General features: G+C 39.1%; 1 protein-coding gene across 14 annotated transcripts in view; it reads left to right on the top strand.

Annotated features, from left to right (window-relative positions):
- Positions 1 to 20,599, top strand: part of LOC149214756 (Protein kinase superfamily protein) — a 323,935-nt gene that overhangs the window by 135,380 nt on the left and 167,956 nt on the right. For all 14 annotated transcript variants that reach the window (XR_016250953.1, XM_089392394.1, XM_089392396.1 and 11 more), the window contains 2 exons: positions 5,557 to 5,598; positions 5,787 to 6,071. Coding sequence is in view for 13 of the 14 variants with exons in the window: in XM_089392394.1 (XP_089248520.1) it covers positions 5,557 to 5,598; positions 5,787 to 6,071 (327 nt within the window). In the remaining variant the exon portion in view is untranslated. The remainder of the gene's footprint in view (positions 1 to 5,556; positions 5,599 to 5,786; positions 6,072 to 20,599) is intronic.

Here is a 20,599-nt window from a genome sequence, read left to right as displayed (position 1 = left end):
TAGGAGCTGGAGAGCCGGATAGGGTGGTGCAGTCCCTATCAAAGTGACGCAAAGCAGTAGAAGCTGCATTGTGGCTCACCTTCGATCTCACTCTTGTAAAAGCCTCCTCTAGAGTCATGTCCTCCATTGCCCTGAGAGGACTCCTCTTTTGCAGGTATACAACTATGTTACAAGCCTCCGCCCACAAGAGCATAGGCAAATCTTGATCATGGATCATGTCCTTGGCTTCTCCAACTATACTTTCGTTCTTCCTCTTTGCCACTCCATTCTACCACAGATTGTATGGTGCTGTCAACTCTTTCTTGCTTCCTGCTTCGTTGTTGAAATCCTTAAACTTGTTGGAGGTATACTCGCCCCCATTATTTGATCTTAGGACCTTGATCTTCTTCACAGTCTAGTTCTCCACAAGAGGTTCAGACTCTTGAAAACGATCAAGGACCTCATCCTTGGTCTTCTAGAAGTAAATTCATGTCCTCTTGGAATAGTCATCTATGAATGTCACAAAATAACTGCTCCCTGAGATAGACTCCACTGACATAGGACCACAGATGTTGGAATGCACCAAATCCAATACACCTATGGACTTGGTCTCACTGTTGGGAAATGCTTCCTTGGCCTGCTTGTTAAGCACACATCCCTTACACACACCATCATGCTCTATACTAAACTCTCGAAAACCAATGACTATGTCCTATAACATTGGTAAAACCCTGTAGTGTATATGTCCAATCCTCCTGTGCCAAATCTCACTCTGATTGTCACTGTTATGTACTATGGCTTTCACTTGCTGTCGGCTCAGCAGATACAGGTTATTCTCCCTGCTGCCTATAATGCGCCTCATGTTAGGATCAAACCCTTTCGGCTTGACAACTAACTCACCTCTCATGAAACTAACCTCAAGTCCTCTGTCCACCATGGCCAAAACTTACAGTAAATTCTTCTCCAACCCAAATACATAGATCATCTCCACCTCCATAAGACTCCTTGAGTCTAGGTTGAAATGTTTGTTGACAATACCCTCCATTGCATACCTGGCGTTGTCACCAAGCTACACATGTAGATATCTGTGCTTCTTTGCCATACTGGTGAAGATCTCACAAGATCTCGTCATGTGACGAGATGCTCCATTGTCCACAAACCACACCACTCTTGTAATGGTGCCAGAAAGACAAGATACTAGAGCAAATTCCTTCTCGAATTTTCCAACCAAGTCATCCATCTGTGTAGACACGACTGTTTTTGTCTTCCCCTTGACTTTTTTTTTTGGTCTTCTGTCGGAGGGAAAATGTGTAATTTTATTAATGAAAACAAAATTACATGTTGAACTGGCTAAGGAGCCGCATCATCGAGTCAAAGACCAAATGATAAACAAAAACAAGCAGAAAAATGCAAGATAATATACATGATGGGAAAAAGCTATGCTTTTCTCCCCTTATTTTTCTCAACCCTTCGCCATTCCCCTTGGGATGGAAACGAAGAGACAAGTGCAAGTTGATTCCCTACATCCATTTTGGCATTATCCTTGTCTGAGTCTGAATTATCGGATGAGTGAATACGCTTATTCCCACTGATGTCCCCATCGTCAGGAATCAAGTCTGCTTGCATCGGTGATTCCGAGATTCTGTTGGGTCTTGTGGAATTCCCCCCTGTGGTTCAGGTTCCATTGGAGTTTGGTTATTCCCCATTGGTGATGGTTCATCCACAGCTTCATCCTCCTCCGCTTCAGGTTCCGGTGGGGGATATTGCCATCCTTTGGGTTGTTTTCCTAGGCTCTTCTTTCTTCGAGTGTCTTTTTTAGCTTTTGGACACAAGTTGTGTAAGTGCCCTATTTGCCTACAATTCCTACATCTAAAAGCTGTGTTCTCATAATCTAAAATCTGTGTCCAAGTCCGCTTGTTGTGGATTAGTTGGATGCTGTCTGGTAGGCCTTTGCTTAGGTCTACTTCAACACAAATACATGCATAAGTGAAGACCCTTTCCTCTATTCTTTGGGAGTCAGTCTTGATAAACTGTCCAAAATTGTTACCAATCCTTGCAAGGACCCTGTCATCCCAGAAATGGAGGGGAAGATTGTGCATCCGAACCCAAACAGGCATTCTGGAAACCACCATGGTATTTGCATCGAATTCAGGGAACCAGGGAGTTGTGAAGAGGCCAGTCGAACCCCAAAACCATGGTCCTGCCTGAAGGATTGAATCTCTTGCCTCAAGTGATGGGAACTTTACAATAAAGAAGCCTTTAGAACATAGATGTATTTCGCACTCTAGAGACCAGTTAGTAAGGATCCAGTGGAAAATTTCTACTGGTTTTGGCCAGAAGCAGTTGAAACGGCATATAATGGCTTGGGATTCGAAAGAGGCGCAATGCTCATCTGTTTCTGGCATGTCTAAGTTTAGTTCTGGGGTGTGGTTCAGTTGCTCCACTATGTATGGGCTTGGAGCAGTCCCTGCCTGTTTGGTTGGTTCTGTGACTGATTTTTTCCCTTGAAGTATATTCTTGAATGATGGTCCCCCATTTGTGGGTTTCTGTTTTGTTCCTGTGACTTTTGCAGAGCTGCTTCCCCCTCCCCCATTTGCATTTTTGGGTTTATTGGGTGCTGTCGCTCCTCCCCTGAGCCTCAGATTGAGGATTATTGTGGAATCTGATAGAATATGATATTTTAGCAGGAGATGGTTATCCTGTAATATTCTGCCTCTGTATAATAAATTTTGTTTATTCACAGGGTATCCAGTTTTTTGTGTGATGCATTGTTTCAGTAGCATCACATTGTCTGTTGTATTTACCCAGAATAATAATGAGTTCCCAACAGGGGTCTTTATGAAGATTTGAAAGCATGGGGTACTTACTAGCCGCTTAGGTCCAAAACCTTCCTTGATGCCGCAGGGCAGGACTGCTTTGGGTATTCCTTTTTCCTCGAGCATTGTTTGAACCGGAAGCAGGAAGCCTGTATCGCTTGTTTTTTATACTTGACCTCCGCGGAGCAATCAATGATTTGCCTTCCGAGCAGAAACTGCTCAGAAATGACCCTGCATATGCCGCACTCATATGTTGCTATCGAAACAAGCGCAAACCAGTCACGCACGCCTACAACCCCTTGATTTCTGCTCTGCTGCAGAAAAGCGTAGACCAAGCCAATCAACCAAAGCTCTGCATCGTTAATGTTCCAGCAAGCAGCCCTGGGAGGATAAATGGCTGGTGATTCCGCTTCAGGGTCAAAACCCCCGCCACCGAAGAGCTTCCTTGTCTCCTGTCGAGGTAGATGCAGAGGAAAATCGGTTGGAAAGGGCAGAAAATGATCCCCTTCGTAGCTCTGATCATTCCTATGGGCATTCACTCCTTGACATGTGTCCCCGCAAGTCGCAGCAAGGAACCCCTGCCTCTCGGCGGCGCCATTTGAGCTGAAGCCTAGAACCGAGAACCTAATCCTCCTTCTCGTCTCCATTTTCTTCCCCTTGCTTGCCTTTCTTCTGGTTTTGCTTAGCTTTACCCTTCTCCTCTTTTGCTTGCCCAACAAGGGCAAGGTTCTCCTCATCTCCACCCATGTGCTGTCCACCAGTTATAGATTCCTCCCAAATCTCCTTTTGGGTGAAATCATCCCATAATCTGGCCCAATCAAGAAGTTTATCTTTGGCTAGGATATCTGTTACAAATATAGCTGACTAATTGGTACACCCTTTCAGTGCTACTTTGACAATATCCACCTTAGCCACTTCTTCCCCAACAGATGAAAGTCATACGAACATGTTGAATCCTTGTGAAGTATGAGGCCACAGTCTCAGATCTGTTCATCTTGATGCTATTCAGCTTCTCCCTTAGCACCATCTTTCTGTTCTGGTTGTCACTTTGGTACAACTTAGTCAAGGCCGACCACATCTAGTTGGCTGAATATTTCTTCATTATGTGAGGGATTTTGTGATCCTTTACACAGTCCAAAATGATGCCCCTAGCTCTTATATCTTTTATTTTATGCTTAACTGCTTGGGTAGCATTGCGAGGAACTTGAATTCCGTGGCCTGCAATTTTGCCACAAACGATTTGCCATTATGACAAGAGTGATTCACTCCTTCCATCGAATGAAGTTTACAACCCCCTCCAACCTGTCTTCATATCTTAGACTTGATGATTCCATATTAGTAGATCGACTTCAGCCATAAAACGCTCACTGCAAAATAAAAAAATTCTGTTGTGATAAATTAATTTGCTGCTGTAAAACCGTAGTGATCTTTGATCTCTCCCATAGAGTTTTTAAATCTCTGATACAGTGTTAATTTTTCTCATACCATATCTGATTTATTTTACTTCAACATTTTATAAAAACTCCAAAAAATATTATCTTGAATATTTCTGACTTTGTCGAAAAATAATTACATTGGTATATTAACTTAAAATCGCAGCAGAAATAAAATGAATAGATCAATCACAATACCACAACGAATTTACACCCAACACAATCTTCATTCATTAAATTTCTCTGGAAAATTCTGGTTTAGACCCACAAAGAGTACACAGAAAAATGCAGATGTTGGGCACTTGGAAGCTCAGTCCCACTAGGAAAATCGGCCGTGAAGAATTTGCTCTTTGGAAATCAAACCACCTGAAGCAGATCGTCCCAGGGGAATTAACCTGTTTCACCAGCAAATCGGCCTCCCTTTCTCCATGTCTCGTATGGCTCCTACGCACTAGAGAAATCAGCCTCTTTGGATAATTCAGCCTCCTCCACAATTTGGCCCTCTTCTTCAACAATTCGGCCTCCCTTAATTTCTTCTGACATTCCTTGCCACACTTCTCGTTACTTTTTTTTTAAGTCTAGTTGAGCCCCTCACTCTAGAGAAAATCACTTCCTCTTCAATTGTTTGTTTTCACGTCTCCCTTAGGCTTATTTTATAATTTCATTAAGCCAAAATCCCTAAACCTAATCTCTTAAGTGGTTAATGTCTAGGATTAAATCCTAAGCCTCACTTGAGATCAACGGTTGAGATTATTTTTAAGTCACTTAAATAATTTTATTCTTTATCCTTAGAACTTTGGCCTAATAGTCCACAATAATTAATTAAACTAAATATTGGTACTTTTCCTAAGTTGATCTTAGCAAATAAATCATAATATCACTTACTCCGCCAAGCAAGCACTTACAGAGGCATTCAAATATCTTTTACATGCTAAGACACCAAGCTTCCAAGGCTACAAAATCAACAACTTATGCAAGGTGTTCCTCCTATCATGGTGTTGCATGTTCACGCTCTTAGTGTCAAATGCCCTTGTCCAAGTTCCTAGCACCCAATGAGTTAGCCATCATGCTGATTAGGTTAACAAGATCCTAGGTAAGTGCACCATGCTAGCACTCTATCCAAGGTTAAGCATCCCCCCAACTTGAGCCATCCAACTGTCCATCAAGCATCTCCAGAGGACTAGGAGACTTAGCACTCTGTTAGGTAGGTGAAACACTTTTGGAATAACTTGGAAAGCTAACAGTTGTTACAATGATTTATCTTCAAATTTCATGCATTTGAATCCCTACTGAAGATCATAGATAACTCTTTTGTTGTGTTCTTGCAGTTCTGATATCAAGAATCTGGAAAGGAAGGAACCAAAGCAAATGTAAGGAAACTGTATTATGTTGGTTCGTATACATTTGATGTATTTGAGGTTCAGGTTTTGCATGCTTTTGGGCTGAGTGTGGGCATATTGTTCCTAGTGGGAATGAATGCACTTTATTGACAGATGTTGGGGATTTCTTTGAATACTTAATCTCAAAATTAAGTTTGCTGACATTTCATTATATACAGAGAATGTTTTGATGCAGTGAATGGGGATGCAACAGATATTACTGGTTCTAATTCACCTCAACATTCGGCATTTCCGGATCTATCCAAGGTTGGTGAGAAAGAACAAACAAAATTTAACAAGGAAAGGCAAAACAATGGTGGAACAAATATACGGAAAATAAATGATCTGGAACAGATTGGTGACAGAAGTCATGCACGCCAAAGCCGTCATGCTTATAGTGGGCCGTTAATGCCTGATCGTGTGCTTTGCCTTCAGAATGCAGAAAAGGATCCAGACAATGGAAGGTTGATTTTAACCTTTTTGCTGCATTTTATATTAACTTTGGTGTTGTTACTGAAAATGAGATGTCACACTCAACAGCTATAATTGCCTTTTTGATCTAAATTTCAAAAGATTGTAAGAATTCAGTCATAAGCTCAATACAGGTTGAATAAGTTTACAGAATTTAGATATCTTGATGACTTATTAGTTACATACATGCAACAAAGCAACATATGTTCATGACTTGTCTTTAAGAAAATAACAATGAAAATTTCTTGGGATTAAATTGAAGCTAGAATAGACTCTTTTTTCAAGTACATGTGCCAATAGGATGTGCTCTCATGACACATAGATCTTCTGCAAGGATCGTGCCCTTGTTACGTTCATTTTGTTGGCACTTGCTCTTGATCTGTACTGCAAGTAAATGCATTGCAAATAAGACGAGAGTGTTTTTAATCAATGTGATTTCAACACCACAACCTTTGCTCTGTGCACCATACTTGGTGACGTCAATCTCCTCCAGTTTATCCAACTTTTTTTCTGTGCCTGTCTTCTTCATGATCATGCTCATCTTGAAATGCCACTAAAATATTCTATCCAGCATCTAGCAATTTCTTTACGAGTTTAATGGTTTTGAGTTAATTGCAATAAGCTTCTCCAACCATATATCTTTTAAATTTCTGAACCCATCAACCTAGCAATTAATTGCTAGCAAATTTATCATAGATCTACTGATCAAAAGCACAATTGGGTTCTTAACATAAAGCAGAAAATCAATATTCAATGGAAGCACATTAAATTAACTTATCTCACATATGCACGTACAAATTTTTTCTGAATCAACTCAGTTGTTCATTAATAACTTAGAACCTACTAAGGCTCCCTTTTTGGGAAAATGGCTCAAATTGCAGAACATACATACGACAATCTGGATCTGATCTAGCTGATCAAGCCCTAGACTTGGCTGATGTGAATCTCCTTGCTGCCTTCTTTGCATATTCCTTGAACCTAGCACACTTAAGTAGAATTTATTCTCCACCCACCACTAAGATGCCTCCCTCAATGCCTTGTGCCCCTGTGTGTTGTTGTGTCTTCACCCTTGGCCTAACCCTTTGTTGGTAAGCTTCAGTTATGACGAAATCCACAATCCTAATCTCTAGAGTGATTGACGACAGAGATTAGATCTTGCCTCACTTGAGATCGATGGTTGAGATTAATTTATTTTATTAATGCAAATAACCTTTGCTTTAGATTATATTTGTTAGGTTTTGGTAGCATCAGACATGTTTTCTAGCGATTTGTGTCTAGGAGACTAAGGAACACGAGATCTCCAAAACTTAGAAAAGGTTTCGCGAACTAAGCTTGCGAAACACCTTAATTAAATTAATTGATCAATAATTAAGAAATGCCTAAGTCTAACTTTGAAAAATTGATTAATTAATGGGAATTAATTAAGGATGATTGATAACGCTGTAGAGACTCACATGGATAGAGTCCAAGATGATGTTAGCCATTGATGAGGATCTAATCATGGTCATTGGTGCTCCAACAAGAGATTATTAGAGCAAGTCGATGGGATGGAGAGAGATACAAGAGGGGAGTGAGTTATCTTGGCAGATCGAGCTATCCAATTGCAGAGATTCAACAAAGTAGTGAGTTCGAGCCAAAAATTGAGAGCATCAGTGATCGAGGGAGCAACAATAGAGAGTTTCGAAAGATTTACCAGTCGTAGTTTCAAAACCAACCGGTCTAAATCAGAAATTGGTCAAATCAGCTAGTTCATTAGCCTTGGCCATCAAACTGGTTGATATACCCAGTTTTCTAAGCGACACACTAGTTTTTTGGTTTGACTGGCCATAAACCGGCCGATTTATGAAGGAACCGACCGATTTTCCCATAAACTGACCGATTTATTTCCAGGCCAGCTATAGACCCCATATAATGCAATTTTGTGAGTTTTGATGCCGTTTTGAGGGAAATTTGGAGTTGTTTCCCTCCAAAAACAACCCCTCTAAGAAAAGCATGCCTCCCCTCTCATTTGCCTCACACATATCAACCCTAGCAATCAATGCTAATGTTAAATTCTTAAAGTAAAAGTGACATTTCCTTTATTTTCCATTTTCATCATTTTACCTAAATTTTTTACATTACCATGAAATGACTTGGGATGTTTGAGAGTGGTTTTGACCTCATTGGATTTCATATGGAGAAACTAGAATTTTAGGGTTCACTCAAAATTCAATAGACTGAATGGTTTTTAGGATTTCATGGTTTGGGGGTTTGCAATGTTTCCATTTGATTCTATCACGCATGAGGGTATGAAATTGGAGTTTGATCAGGAGTTTCAAGCCCTTTAAGAACCTTGATGTTGGTGGCATTGATTTTTGAACTATGTTGATGTTGGTGGTATTGATTGTTGAACTCCTCTACCATGGCCTTATTAAGAATGTCCCCTGCACTCAAAGGAAAATAATTGGTTAGGGATGCTAAGCTTTTTCTACCACATTACAAGGCTGAGGAGATGAACCCTTCACTCAAACCAAAATCACTATTTAGGCATGTTAAACTTTTTCAATTTCTATCATTTTATAAGGTTGACCAATCCAAGTCTGAAGACTTTGAGCAAGATGATGTTTATGTATCTCTTGCTGATGATCCCATTTTTCGTAGCGCTGGATCAATGATGAGTTTCATGAGTGATCACACTGATCAATGATTTGTAGTTTTGAGGTCTATTTCCACTGCTACTACTACCACTACTGCTAAGGTTGCAGAGGAGTTTTAGGAGTCCTCCAACACTCAACATATTGTTTATGTAGGTCATGTTGATGATTCCTTGTTTAGTAGCAGTGATGAGTTTGATCATGATGAGGAGTGATCATGCTGATCATTGATATGTAGACTTGTAGCAGGCGAGTGAGCCCATAGCTTATAACATTGTTTTTGGACTCTAGAGGCCATATAGAGCCTCATTGATTATGTATTATGTTGCTGATATGTATTGCACGCGGTGCCAATTTGATATACTCAACTTTACCTGGTATATAGATGAGAAAACTTTGCATATTTTATCTCTATTGGTTTGGAATCATGGTTTTAAATCTTAAATTTAGTCTTTTCCATTAAATCTAATTATTTAATGTATTTTTTAAAGACCAGTTCATTGAGATTTGACCAGTCCCGGTTTGACCAGTTTCGGTTTGAAACCTGGTTTGATAGGTGGACCAGTCCGGTCACCAGTTCTGGTTTTAAAAGTATGTTCCCAGAACTAGAGAGCTAGCAGAAGGTTGATCGAAATATCTACAGAGAGAGTTTTCCAGGTGGCGTGAGTTAGCCAGTGCAGTTGAGCGAATTGTCGGGAAGGGTTTGGATCAGTTGCCGGAGGCCAAAAAGACATTCCGGAAGGCAAAGCGAATTTTTCCAGTGGCAGGAGGAGGCTAGATGACCCAATTTGGAGTAGTTCTAGGGGCTGTACGAATTGCGCAGGCCAAGTGTGAGAGCCGTCAGGAGGCAGTGCGAGCAGTTCTGAGGGAGGTTGATTTATTTTGTAGAGGGAGAATTTTACTCCTAAGTATTTTTGGTGAGATTATTTGTTGGAGGATTGCCAACTGGGCATCCAGATATTGTACTCATTTTTTTGCTACTGCATAATAATAAAATATACCCTCATTTGCTGCACCAGTTTTCCCTTCGGGGATTTTGCGGGAATATTAGTCCAAAAAATATTGTTGTCTTATTTTATTGTGTGTGCATTATTTTCTCAGCTTCCCGTTTATTTACCATAGCGTATTTTATTTTTGGTGAAGATTGCAATTGTGAGTTTATTGATATTTCCTGCAACAACAAATAAATTGTGGAATAGTTAGGAGATAAATTTCCATTTATTGCAATCAAGGAATTTTCACATGGTATCAGAGCGTTGAAGATCAGATCAAAGGCTTAGAAGCGAGTAAAGAAAAATTGTGTTGCTTTAGAGGGAGATCTGGGCACTATTTCTCCAAATCTGCATAGGCCAGCCAAGCAATGAGAATTTCTAGGCAGGAAAATCGATTTCTAGAACCAGAGAGGAGGAAAAGTTCGGTTTGTCCAGGAGTAGTAGCAACAGACCGTAGGATTGCAGAAGAGGGTTTCTGGTGAGCAGATTAGTTGATTCGTTGAGTAGATTTGGGCACAAAAGTTTTGCAACGAGGGGTTCAGTTTTAGATCTGTGCAGGGACAAGAAGAGAAAAACACACTAAAGAGGAATTTCCATCTTTCTCAGAGGGTTTCTAGTTTCGAATTTTCTGGTGGAGATCCGAGATTTCCAGTGGCAACAAGGTGTACGAGTTTGCCAGATCAGCCAGTTCGAGGTGCAGAGGTTGCATTTCGTGTGCCAGTTCCCGGAGAAGGACATCTGGAAGGTTGATTGAGTAGTCTCAGTAAGCAGCTGAAGGTAGTGTATTAGCCAGAGAAGGACATCTAGAGGCCAATCTGCGCATTTCCTGAGGAAGTGTGAATAACAGAGGTAGGGTCACAGGGAAGAGAGGAGATTTCAATTTATTTCTCAGTTTTTGAGTTTTCACAGGGATGGTCACAACAGGTCTTAGAGATCATGATAGACTTGACCGAGTCTCAAATTTTGGCGTCTGGAAAGCCAAAATGTAGTTCCTATTGGAGGAGTGTGGCTTGAAGGAGTTCGCGACAAATGTCATGGCAGAACCAACAGATCCACAACAACTGGCTACCTTCAAGAAAGAGATGGCCAAGACGAAGAGGGTGGTTTTGGACGAAGTCTGAGATCATATAGTCTTGCATATTGCAGAAAAGGCAACAACAATGAAAATGTGGGATGTTGTATTGAAGCTATACCAGGATCCATCAGAGAATTGTAAGATGATTCTGAAGGAGAAGTTGAGTACCACAAAGATGTAGAAGGGTGAAGGCGTGACTCCCCTCTCACCAAAATTCAAAAAGTTCGTGATGAGCTTGCAATTATAGGTGAGAAACCTGATGACAAAGAACTTGTGTGGGTTGCTATAAATTGATTTTCCAAAGAATGGAGGACCTTTGTTCAGGGAATCATTGGACGAGATCAACTACTAGATTGGGAAATCCTGTGGAGTGATTTCACACGAGGCGCTGAGGCTCAGTCTTGTTAAAGGTACTATTAGTAGGAGCAACAAAGGGACAAAAGCTGAGAAGGAGGAAGAGGAGAATGTAGCCCTTGTTAGTAAAGGGAAAGCGAAGAAGAGTCCCACTTAGGGACAAAGCTCAAAGGGAGGCAAAAATAAGAAGGATCAATCAAAGATCAAATGCTTCAAATGTGGTGAGTTTGGTTACTACAACGCTTAGTGTCCTAAGAAAAAGGACAAGAAGGGGGAGCAGCGGACCACATCTTCAATAGAGATATATGAGTTAGCCTCCAGGTTGGAGGAGTTTGAATTGATAACGACTACACCTCCCTAAGGAGGAGGAGCATATGACTTCAAAGTTGTAGGATGGGCTGGGTCCAAAGGGGATAACATCGTATAGGTGTTTCTTCTTGGATCATAACGTTGGCTACGGGGGCGCAAAGTATTCAGTAACAGGAGGGATCAAAATGTCAGCAGGCACAGTCAGATCTTGAGGGGATAATGTAGAGCTAGTTGCAGTCAAATACTAGAGGGGTGTAGAGATAGTTGGGCGCTCAAGAGACAGTTGCAGAGGCCATTTGCAGGGACAATAAATCTATTCTCAGTTGTAGTAGTTGCAACAACAACATCAACATGAGATCAGATGCAACACGAGCGGTGTTGGCGACAGTGCAGAGAGGCACAATGCAATGTTAGCAACAATGTAGATGCGGAGTGGTTCAACTACAGGGTTAGCAGATGGATCAAAGAATGCGCAGTAGCTTGGTGGATAGTGACAGGTCATTGCAGATGTCAGATACCAACAATATAGTTCATGTATAGAGGAGAGATGTTGTAGTAGAGAGAGAGCACCTTCCTCGCTAAGAGGGAGTGTTATATTTTGGTAGCATCGAACAAGTGTTCTAGTCTCAATTTGTGTCTAAGAGACTAAGGAACGCGACATCTCCAAAACCAGAAAAGGTTTTGCGAGATAAGCTTGCGAAACACCTTACTTAAATTAATTGATCAATAATTAAAAAATGACCAAGTCTAACTTAGGAAAAATGCTTAATTAATGGGAATTAAGGATGATCGAGAAAGCTTTGGAGACTCATACGGATCGAGTCTAAGATGATCTTAGCTTTGTTGATTTGGGGTAGCATCGGATGTCCTCTAGGCCTCAATTTTTTTAAAGAGCCTTCAACACATGTATTCCAAAGAACCCAGAAAGTGTTTTGGGAAATTCCACCCAAAGACAATTCTATTAAAATAATTAATATTTTTTAATGGGCCCCTAAGTCTAAACTTAGGAAATTAAAAATATTAATGGGTGTTAATCTAATTTTGGGTGTAACTTCTAGAAGAAGACGAGGATCAAGCTAAAATGATCTTAGCCATTGATTAGCTTTTAATCTGGGCCATTGAATGTCAACGAGAAGATTAAATAAGGGAGCTTGAGGGTCATTTGGAAAACACACCAAGAGATCAAGAGATTGAATTTTTGAAGTGAGAAGTTCTTAGGAGGAAATTTTGATTGAGGAGATTTCTTGCAGTTGACGGGCAGGGATAACATCTAGAGAGGGAGAGATTTTCTCAGCTGGAGAATCATTAGTAGAGAGAGGCAGAGAGTGATCCAACAACTCTCACGCGGAGGTTGATGCAGGGCCACATAGAGGTAGCGCAAAGGGTGAGAGAGTCCGAAATTTTGCAGCAGAGTTAGTTTCAGAAGCCGGGAGCCGGGGTGTGGGACCAGGAGGCTGAGTGCAGTGACTCCAGGCAACAAATTGATCAATTGGCTGGGTGACGCAGTGCCTAGAGAGTTTGACGAGGGATTGCGTAGAGGCAGCGCAAATCCTACCAGAGTCACTTCATCCAGTGACCAGATCAATTGAGATTTTTCTTAGTGATTATGTGAGGTAATCTTAGAAATATTTCTGCCAGTATTTCTCTCTGTAACTAGATAACCCGAGAGATATTCAAATATGTATTCAAAATTTGATACTGCTTAATAATAATAAACCCTTAAAGTTGCTGCACCGGTTTTCCTGCATTGGGTTTTTTCGGGGACATTTGTCTAAAAATAACGGTGTCTGTTGTTGAAATTTCTAAGTTTGACACGTCATAAATTCCTACTGCATTATCTGGTTTATTTCACCTACTTGTTTATTCCTTAACAAGTTATTTATCCATATAAATACTGAAAATAAACACACATGCAGTGTCAACTCATAAACAGATCATCAACCGAAATAATAGAGAACATTATTAGTGCCAATAATAGTGCCAAACTGACTCACCATGATTAGATTTGGCTTGATCCGTGTCATTTAGAACATTCTCACCCAGTTTTATATTAATACTTATTAATATTTTAATTTTCCTAAGTTTAGACTTAGGAACTCCATTAAAAATATTAATTATTTTAATATCTCTCTAACAGGGTGGAATTTCCACAAACCATTTCTGGGTCTTGGAGATCTCATGTGCTTTAGCCTCTCCACCAATTTTCATCGCTAGAGCACATTCGATGCTACCCTAAATCAACATCTACTGTGTTGTATTTTCTTTCTTGCTCAATATCTTGTTTCCGCATGTAAATTAATTAAGTGAAGGCTGCAGTGTTTGTATTACGATATTTTCCGTAGGAAATAAGAAGTAATTTGTTTAAATGAATTTAACAAAGAGGAGTAATATCATCATTTGTTGCAGTAGGGATTCTGGTCGAGGAATTTTCACAAGCCATTGATGAGGATCTAATCATGGTGATTGGTGCTCCAACAAGAGAATATAAGAGCAAGTCGATGGGATGGAGAGAGATACAAGAGGGGAGCAAGTTACCTTGGCAAATCGAGCTATCCAGTTGTAGAGATTCAACAAGGAAGTGAGTTTGAGCTAGAAAAGGAGAGCATTATTGATTGAGGGAACAATAACATAGTTCCGAAGGATTTCCAGTACCAGAGAGCTAGCAAAAAGGAGGCTGAAATGTTCTGTAGATAAAGCCGTCCAAGTGGTGCGAGTTAGCCAGTCTAGTTGAGTGAATTGCCGTGAAGGGTTTGGATTAGTTTCTAGAGGCCGGGAAGACATTCTTGAAGGCAAAGCGGACCTTTCCAGTTGCAGGAGGAGGCTAGATGACCTTGTTTGGAGCAATTGCGTAGGCTGTATGAACTGCATAGGCTAGTATTGTGAGCAACCAGGAGGCAGTGCGAGTAGGATGGAGGGAGGTAGATTTATTTTGCAGAGGGAGAATTTTTCTTCTAAATATTTTTGGGGAGATTATCTGCTGGAGGATGGCCAACTGGGCATCCAAATATTTTATTTAGATTTTTACGACTGCATAATAATAAAATAAACCCTCATCTGCTACACTGGTTTTCCTTTCAGGATTTTCCTGGGGACTATTAGTCCAAAAATATTGGTGTCTATTTTATTGTGTGTGTGCGCATTATTTTCTCAGCTTCCTGTTTATTTTCCGCAACACATTTTATTTTTGGTGAAGATTGCAATTGTGAGTTTATCGAGATTTGCTGTAACAACAAATAAACTACAAAACAGTTAGGAGATAAATTTCCAGTAATTGCAATCAAGGAATTTTCACAATATTAACTCACTTTATCTTTATTAAAGAAATTACTTCAATTATTAATTAATTACTAAGGTTCAAGGGTCCATTAAGTGACTTTTGCATGCCCAAACACTTAGGCCTATGCAAAAGCACTTGCCCCGTGCTACAAACATCAACAGTCCCTCTTAGCAATGGAGGTACTTCTACGACCTGGAACTAGCTCCGATTCTAGAATAATGTCCTGCATTGCATCTGCTAGCGTGGCTGCTCTCTATGGAATAGAAGCCTTCCTCGCCAACTGGTTCAAAATTATCCTAAAAGAATTGCTTCCTTTGAACTTGCTCCTAGAAGCCTCCTGCTCCTAAACATCCTGTAAAGTCATCTCATACCGTGAGGCCTTCTTAACAAACTTAGAAGGATTTGCTAACCAGTCCTTCCCACCTGTTAACCCCAAGATCTACTTCTTGGAAATCTAGAGTGTTAAAGACCGATATGCAATATCTCGTTGGTGATTAGTGATGGATTTTAGGCATTGGTATGTGTCAGGGTTTGGTTGCATTACGAAGATCCAAGCACAAGGTCATGTGATTGATCTTATTCTTATCCTAGAGACATGTTGCACAAAATTTGGTCATAAAAGAGAGTTTAATTTAGGGATTTTGATGTATAGGTGCTTGCATGCTAGTGTTAAGCACTCCTTTCAATTCCTCTTGAGAAATTGAGCTCGATGAGTACAATATTGGGGTGTATCTAAAGAATTTCTATTTTCAGCAGCTGCTAGGTTTGTGTGACATGTGGCAACCTTGAAATATGACACATGGCAACCTCTTATGGTGATACATGGCCTCTTTAAAGTTTGCCGTTTGGCATCTTGAGGTGTGCACATGTGTTAGTTTAATTGGGACACGTGCAAAGATAAAGTGAGATAACTAGAGCACATCCTTCAGTTAGGAGAAGAGGAAACAATTGATGATAATCTTGAGCAAGATTCTCTCAGTGAGCTAGGCTTCATGCCTAGTTGTCTGAAGCACACACATTTAATTCACCCTCCTTTCTTTGTTAATTAATCTTCCCCTCTAATGTGAGTTTTCTCTCTCTCATAACTCGCCTTATCACTCTAGTTTCCACCACGTTTCTTATGAAAACTCTTGTTAGCTAAGTTTGACCTCACTTCTATTTTGAGTTCAATCTCCACTTATTCCACTTGAACTCACTCTCTCATTCCTATTCATTTTCACTCCACAACACTCTAGCAATAGATTATACCATATCACCCACCTTTTCTGAGACTTGCATGAGGGATAAGGGAACATGTATTAATGTGACCTGGCCACTTGTATGCATGCATCATCACTCTTTCTCTGGTGCGAATTGGATCAACCAATAGTTTGCATGTATACATTTGCTCCTAACCTCATACATGAGGGGGCAATGTCGCCAAAATATGTGGTGGTGTATTTGTTGCTATGGGGTACTAAAAGACACCTTCTTAGCAGTTGGTTGTTCCCTACAAATAAATCACAGATAGAGTTGGTTGTTATTAGTGGACAAACATGAGTAAACAAAGTATTGTTTTGACCACTGGAGTGGCACCTGATGATTATATGAAAAGACTCCATGCCCAAGGATGATCTAGAGGACACTTGTATCATCAGATATCATTAGCCAACAAAGTTTTTTAAACACTATTTTTATTTTCTTATCATCTTTCTTGTACCCAGATTCCACACCCTACGGTGAATTGTAATAAGTGATACTAGTAATAATGAGTTTTGAGTCTGTAACAGGCTTAGGATGTTGGAACTCGATTAATAAAGAAGTACACCTTGGAGTGTTTTTTTGTCTGGTTAATTATCCCTTTTTTTTAGAGGTGGATAATTTTCTGTGTTTTTTCACTCACTTTTTACGCAAAAGCTAGGATGACGGTTTGAAGGTTGAGCCCCTAACACATCTTAGTGTCTAGAGTCGATGTATATTATCATACTATATCACACAAAAAATTTCGTGGAATTTGGTTAGGTTTAGGTAGTCATTTTTCAAATTTTTAAATTTTCCGCACTGCCGAAATTGCTAATAAAATTGTATTTGTAATGTAATAAGTGATGTCTAGAGAAATTGTATGGGGTATGAGTAGTGAAATTTGCACCTCTCACCCTCAACTTTATACTATGACACACTTTGAGGGGTTAAAAATGTGTTTTGAACCCTCAAAACCCACTTTTCCCAAGTTTAGTGGAAAATTGGCAATTAATTAAGTCATAAATTAAATAAATAGAGAAAAATAAATATCCACTCATGCCAAATGTTGTGGAAATGAGGTGGAATATTATGGGGGAGTTAAAGTGAAGTCTCAAGGTGATGTGGACTTTTAAAATCAAAGAAAGGACATGTGCTCAAATAAAATCGAATTTCTGGCATTAAATGAGAAAGCTGCTTACTTGGAAATTCGAATTTGTGAAGTTAATGCACATTTGGGAGAATATTTGGTGGAGATTTTTGTGGGAAATTGTCCCCACATGGGTTACTACCCATATACACTTGTCATTCCATTATAAAATTCGAATTTGGCACATAAGGGAAGAAGAAAATGATGTCCACTTGCCAAAATTCGATTTTTACACTTGGCAATGGAGCTCCATTCAACAAATTCAAATTTCTCTTTGGGATTGTCACCTCATGCCACTTGTTTTATCACTCTACATTGGGATTTGCTCCCAATTCTCTATATAATGGAGCCATGGGCTTTCATATTAGATCATATTGTTACTAGCTATTGTGCTTGTGGAAGTGTTGGTGCCTTGTACATTTTCAAAAATATCAATAAAGATTTTGGGGTTTCATTCATGAGGTGTTCCTCCTTTGGGAGTATGATGAATTGTTGATCATTGGTATAATTATTTTTACTTATGCTTTGATTTAATTTGTTTCCATATGCTCTTGTAGATTTGTTAATGTAGAGTTATTTTGCATTGACATTTGATTTAGAAGTATGTTATAGGTATAGAATGCTCTAGTTGGTTTTAAATAAATCTCTAGAGTTTCTTATCATTGTTTATTGCTAAATCTATATGGAACTAATTCTTGATTGAAGTTTTGTAGAGGGAACATCTTGTTGGGATCGCAGAATCAAGCGTGAGGGGAAGTCTTTGGAGAGACCAACCCACTCTTGATACATTCTTAAAGGAGCTCTCATTTATTCTTTGAGCCTTCATAGTCTTATCTTACAAACTGGTTTTACAGGGGTTTTGGCACATAACTTATATACAAGCCGAGAACTTCTAAATTTAAATCTCTTTTAAAAAACATTGTACTTCATTTCTTTTATTTGCTATTTAAGAGCTTGAAGATGGCTAAGCAAAGACGAGAATTTACTCTCACGCTTTAGCTTAGTCTTTTGTAAATTATAATTGTACATATACATTTTATTTTGTTGATTTTTTTTCACTAATAGTTAACTTATTTTGCAGTCATTGTTTGGATTGTTTGCTAACTCTTGTGTGGCAGATTTTGAAGAGCAACCTCCCGCAACATCTAATAAGTGTTTGCAGGACCTTTGGAAAATGTTGGGGGTTCAATTTCCAAGGATGTCGTGAGCCCTTTTGAGGCTTATTTTGGCCAAGTCGAGTTCACTAGAGGGATGCCCATTTTCCTCTCTAATTTGCGGGCATTTGGAAGAAACTCACACTTTGTTTCCCTTGCATAAGTTTTGTGAGATCTTGTCACTACTTTCTCAAGAAAGGAGGTCTAATGTCCAAGTTTCAAGCAATTATTTCGAGGACTCTCCTTGAAGTTTAGGTGACGACTTTGAAGGGCTCTCTTCTCATTGTAATATTAATAAAACATCTAATTTTCTCGTGGGAGCTTGGGATTTTTCCCATGGTATCCTATCTCTCCATTTAGAGGGAGGCTTCTCTTGGGTGGATTGACATTTGCATGGTTTAAACTTTCATACTTCATTCACTTACATGCATGCTTTAATTGGGAATTATCACAACCTCACTATCACATTTCATTAAGTTAAAGTTTGTTACAATTTCATTTGAGCTTTGCATTCTTTGTCTCATTGTTGCTTGAAGCAACAAGCTTACACTTTACTTTGGGCAGTTCATTCTTTACATGCAAGCATTTTATATTCTTAACAAACTTTGATTCGTTTTCATTTACCTTGGTAAATTGTTTCATGAACACTTGAATACATGCTTCTTTTTTATGCTACATTGAATATTGGAGCAATTTGTTGTCATTGTCTATTTGAAACAAATTTTAGTTTCAAGCAAATTACTTGTATCATTTTAATTCAGTGATGAGACACATGCAATACTTGTAAGCTAATTTTATTTCTCCAATTGGAGTTATAATTGCAACTTATGTTGAACACTATTTCATTTTCAAACGTTGCAAATCAATCTCTTTGAAACATATGCATGAAACATTAGTTTAATTTGGAGAATTTACACAATTTGCACTTCATTTAGGCATTTTAGTATAGGAAGGCCCCAAGCCTCATTAAATTTTTACCTCCAACGTAAGTTGATTGAAGTAGACATCTTAGGGATCCTCTACTTCTCTATTGACTCCTCACCGTGAGATCCATATCTTTGGGCGAGGGTGAGGTCTGAGGATTGAAGAGTTCAATTGTAATCTTGTTGTAGAGATAATTAATAAAACTGACCAAGAGCACTTTCCATTACATTTACTTTACTTGTCTCTTGATGTTCTGAGTTTTCATATGCAAATTCTATTCCAAAAGCAAGTATTGTAATCCTTTCAACAAGTGTTTGATTTTCATGTTTCAAGTCTAATTGCATATTGATGTCTTGGTTTAACACTTCCTTTCTTTTACATTTCCAAATTAATTACTAGTTTTTTGGTTTTGGCAAGATATGTCTCACATGTTTTGATTTATAAAGAGTATTATCTCAAAAATATTTGCATCGTACATATCTTGTGTTAACATGTTTTGTTTACATTTTAGGATTATTTTGCTTTCTCTTTTGAGAGAACTGCATTTTACTTTGAGCAAATATATCTTTAAATTATTGAGCAAATTTTTTATAAGGCACTGGTTTTTATGGTTTTTGTCATATTAATGATTGACATTGTTATTTCAAGGTTCTCACTTCATATTTTCTCATAAATCCTTAAAAATAATCCATTTTCAGTATAACACTGTCCTAAAAACTCACATCTTTTAACATATCTTTTCATTAGGGACCACCCCCCTTAGCTAACCTAGGAGATAGCTCAAACAGAGAGAGTTAGGATTAGTGTGACATCCCCTTCTCTGAGTTCCCTGCCACCAACCGCACCTTGTGGGGTTGAAGGCTTTTTCACTGACTTGTAGGTAGGTGTAGGTGGCAGGGTCAACAAACTGTAAATGGTTAAGACAATGCATACACACCAAAAACTAAAAAACAAACACATAAATAATGCATAGTGAAGAAAACAAGTCAACAAAGTAATGGAAAAGGGCTCCCTTTATTGATTGCTGAAAGTAGAAGATCATTACAATAGATGAATGCTAAACACTTGGAGAGAATTCTTTGAGCAATGTGTTAGTCAAGGTTGTCATTGATGTTAATATGGCATTGTTTGTGATGGAAAATTCTTGTGATATGTGATGTTTCCCATTGATCATAGTGATGAAAGTTCTAATGAAGATGCCATAACCTCATGTATATTATGGTATCCTTGATGAAGGACTTGATGACATATGATAACATAGTTGGAGATCATATGATGAGATGGAGGACCATATGGATTGAATATAGCATAAGCATTGAATATATATACAGACATAATAGAAGCATCGACCCAAGTAGCAACCCCATGGAGGAAGAGGAGGAAAGCCATCAGAATCCATCGGGAGCCAAAGGAAAGCCATCAAAAGTTAAGAGCA

The sequence above is a fragment of the Pinus tabuliformis genome, chromosome 1_1, assembly GCF_031772625.1.
Source record: "Pinus tabuliformis cultivar Carrire ecotype Pingquan chromosome 1_1, CPIR1, whole genome shotgun sequence".
Classification (NCBI taxonomy): domain Eukaryota; kingdom Viridiplantae; phylum Streptophyta; class Pinopsida; order Pinales; family Pinaceae; genus Pinus; species Pinus tabuliformis.
Note: the sequence above shows the minus strand (reverse complement) of the source record. Positions and strands in the feature narration are given on the sequence as shown.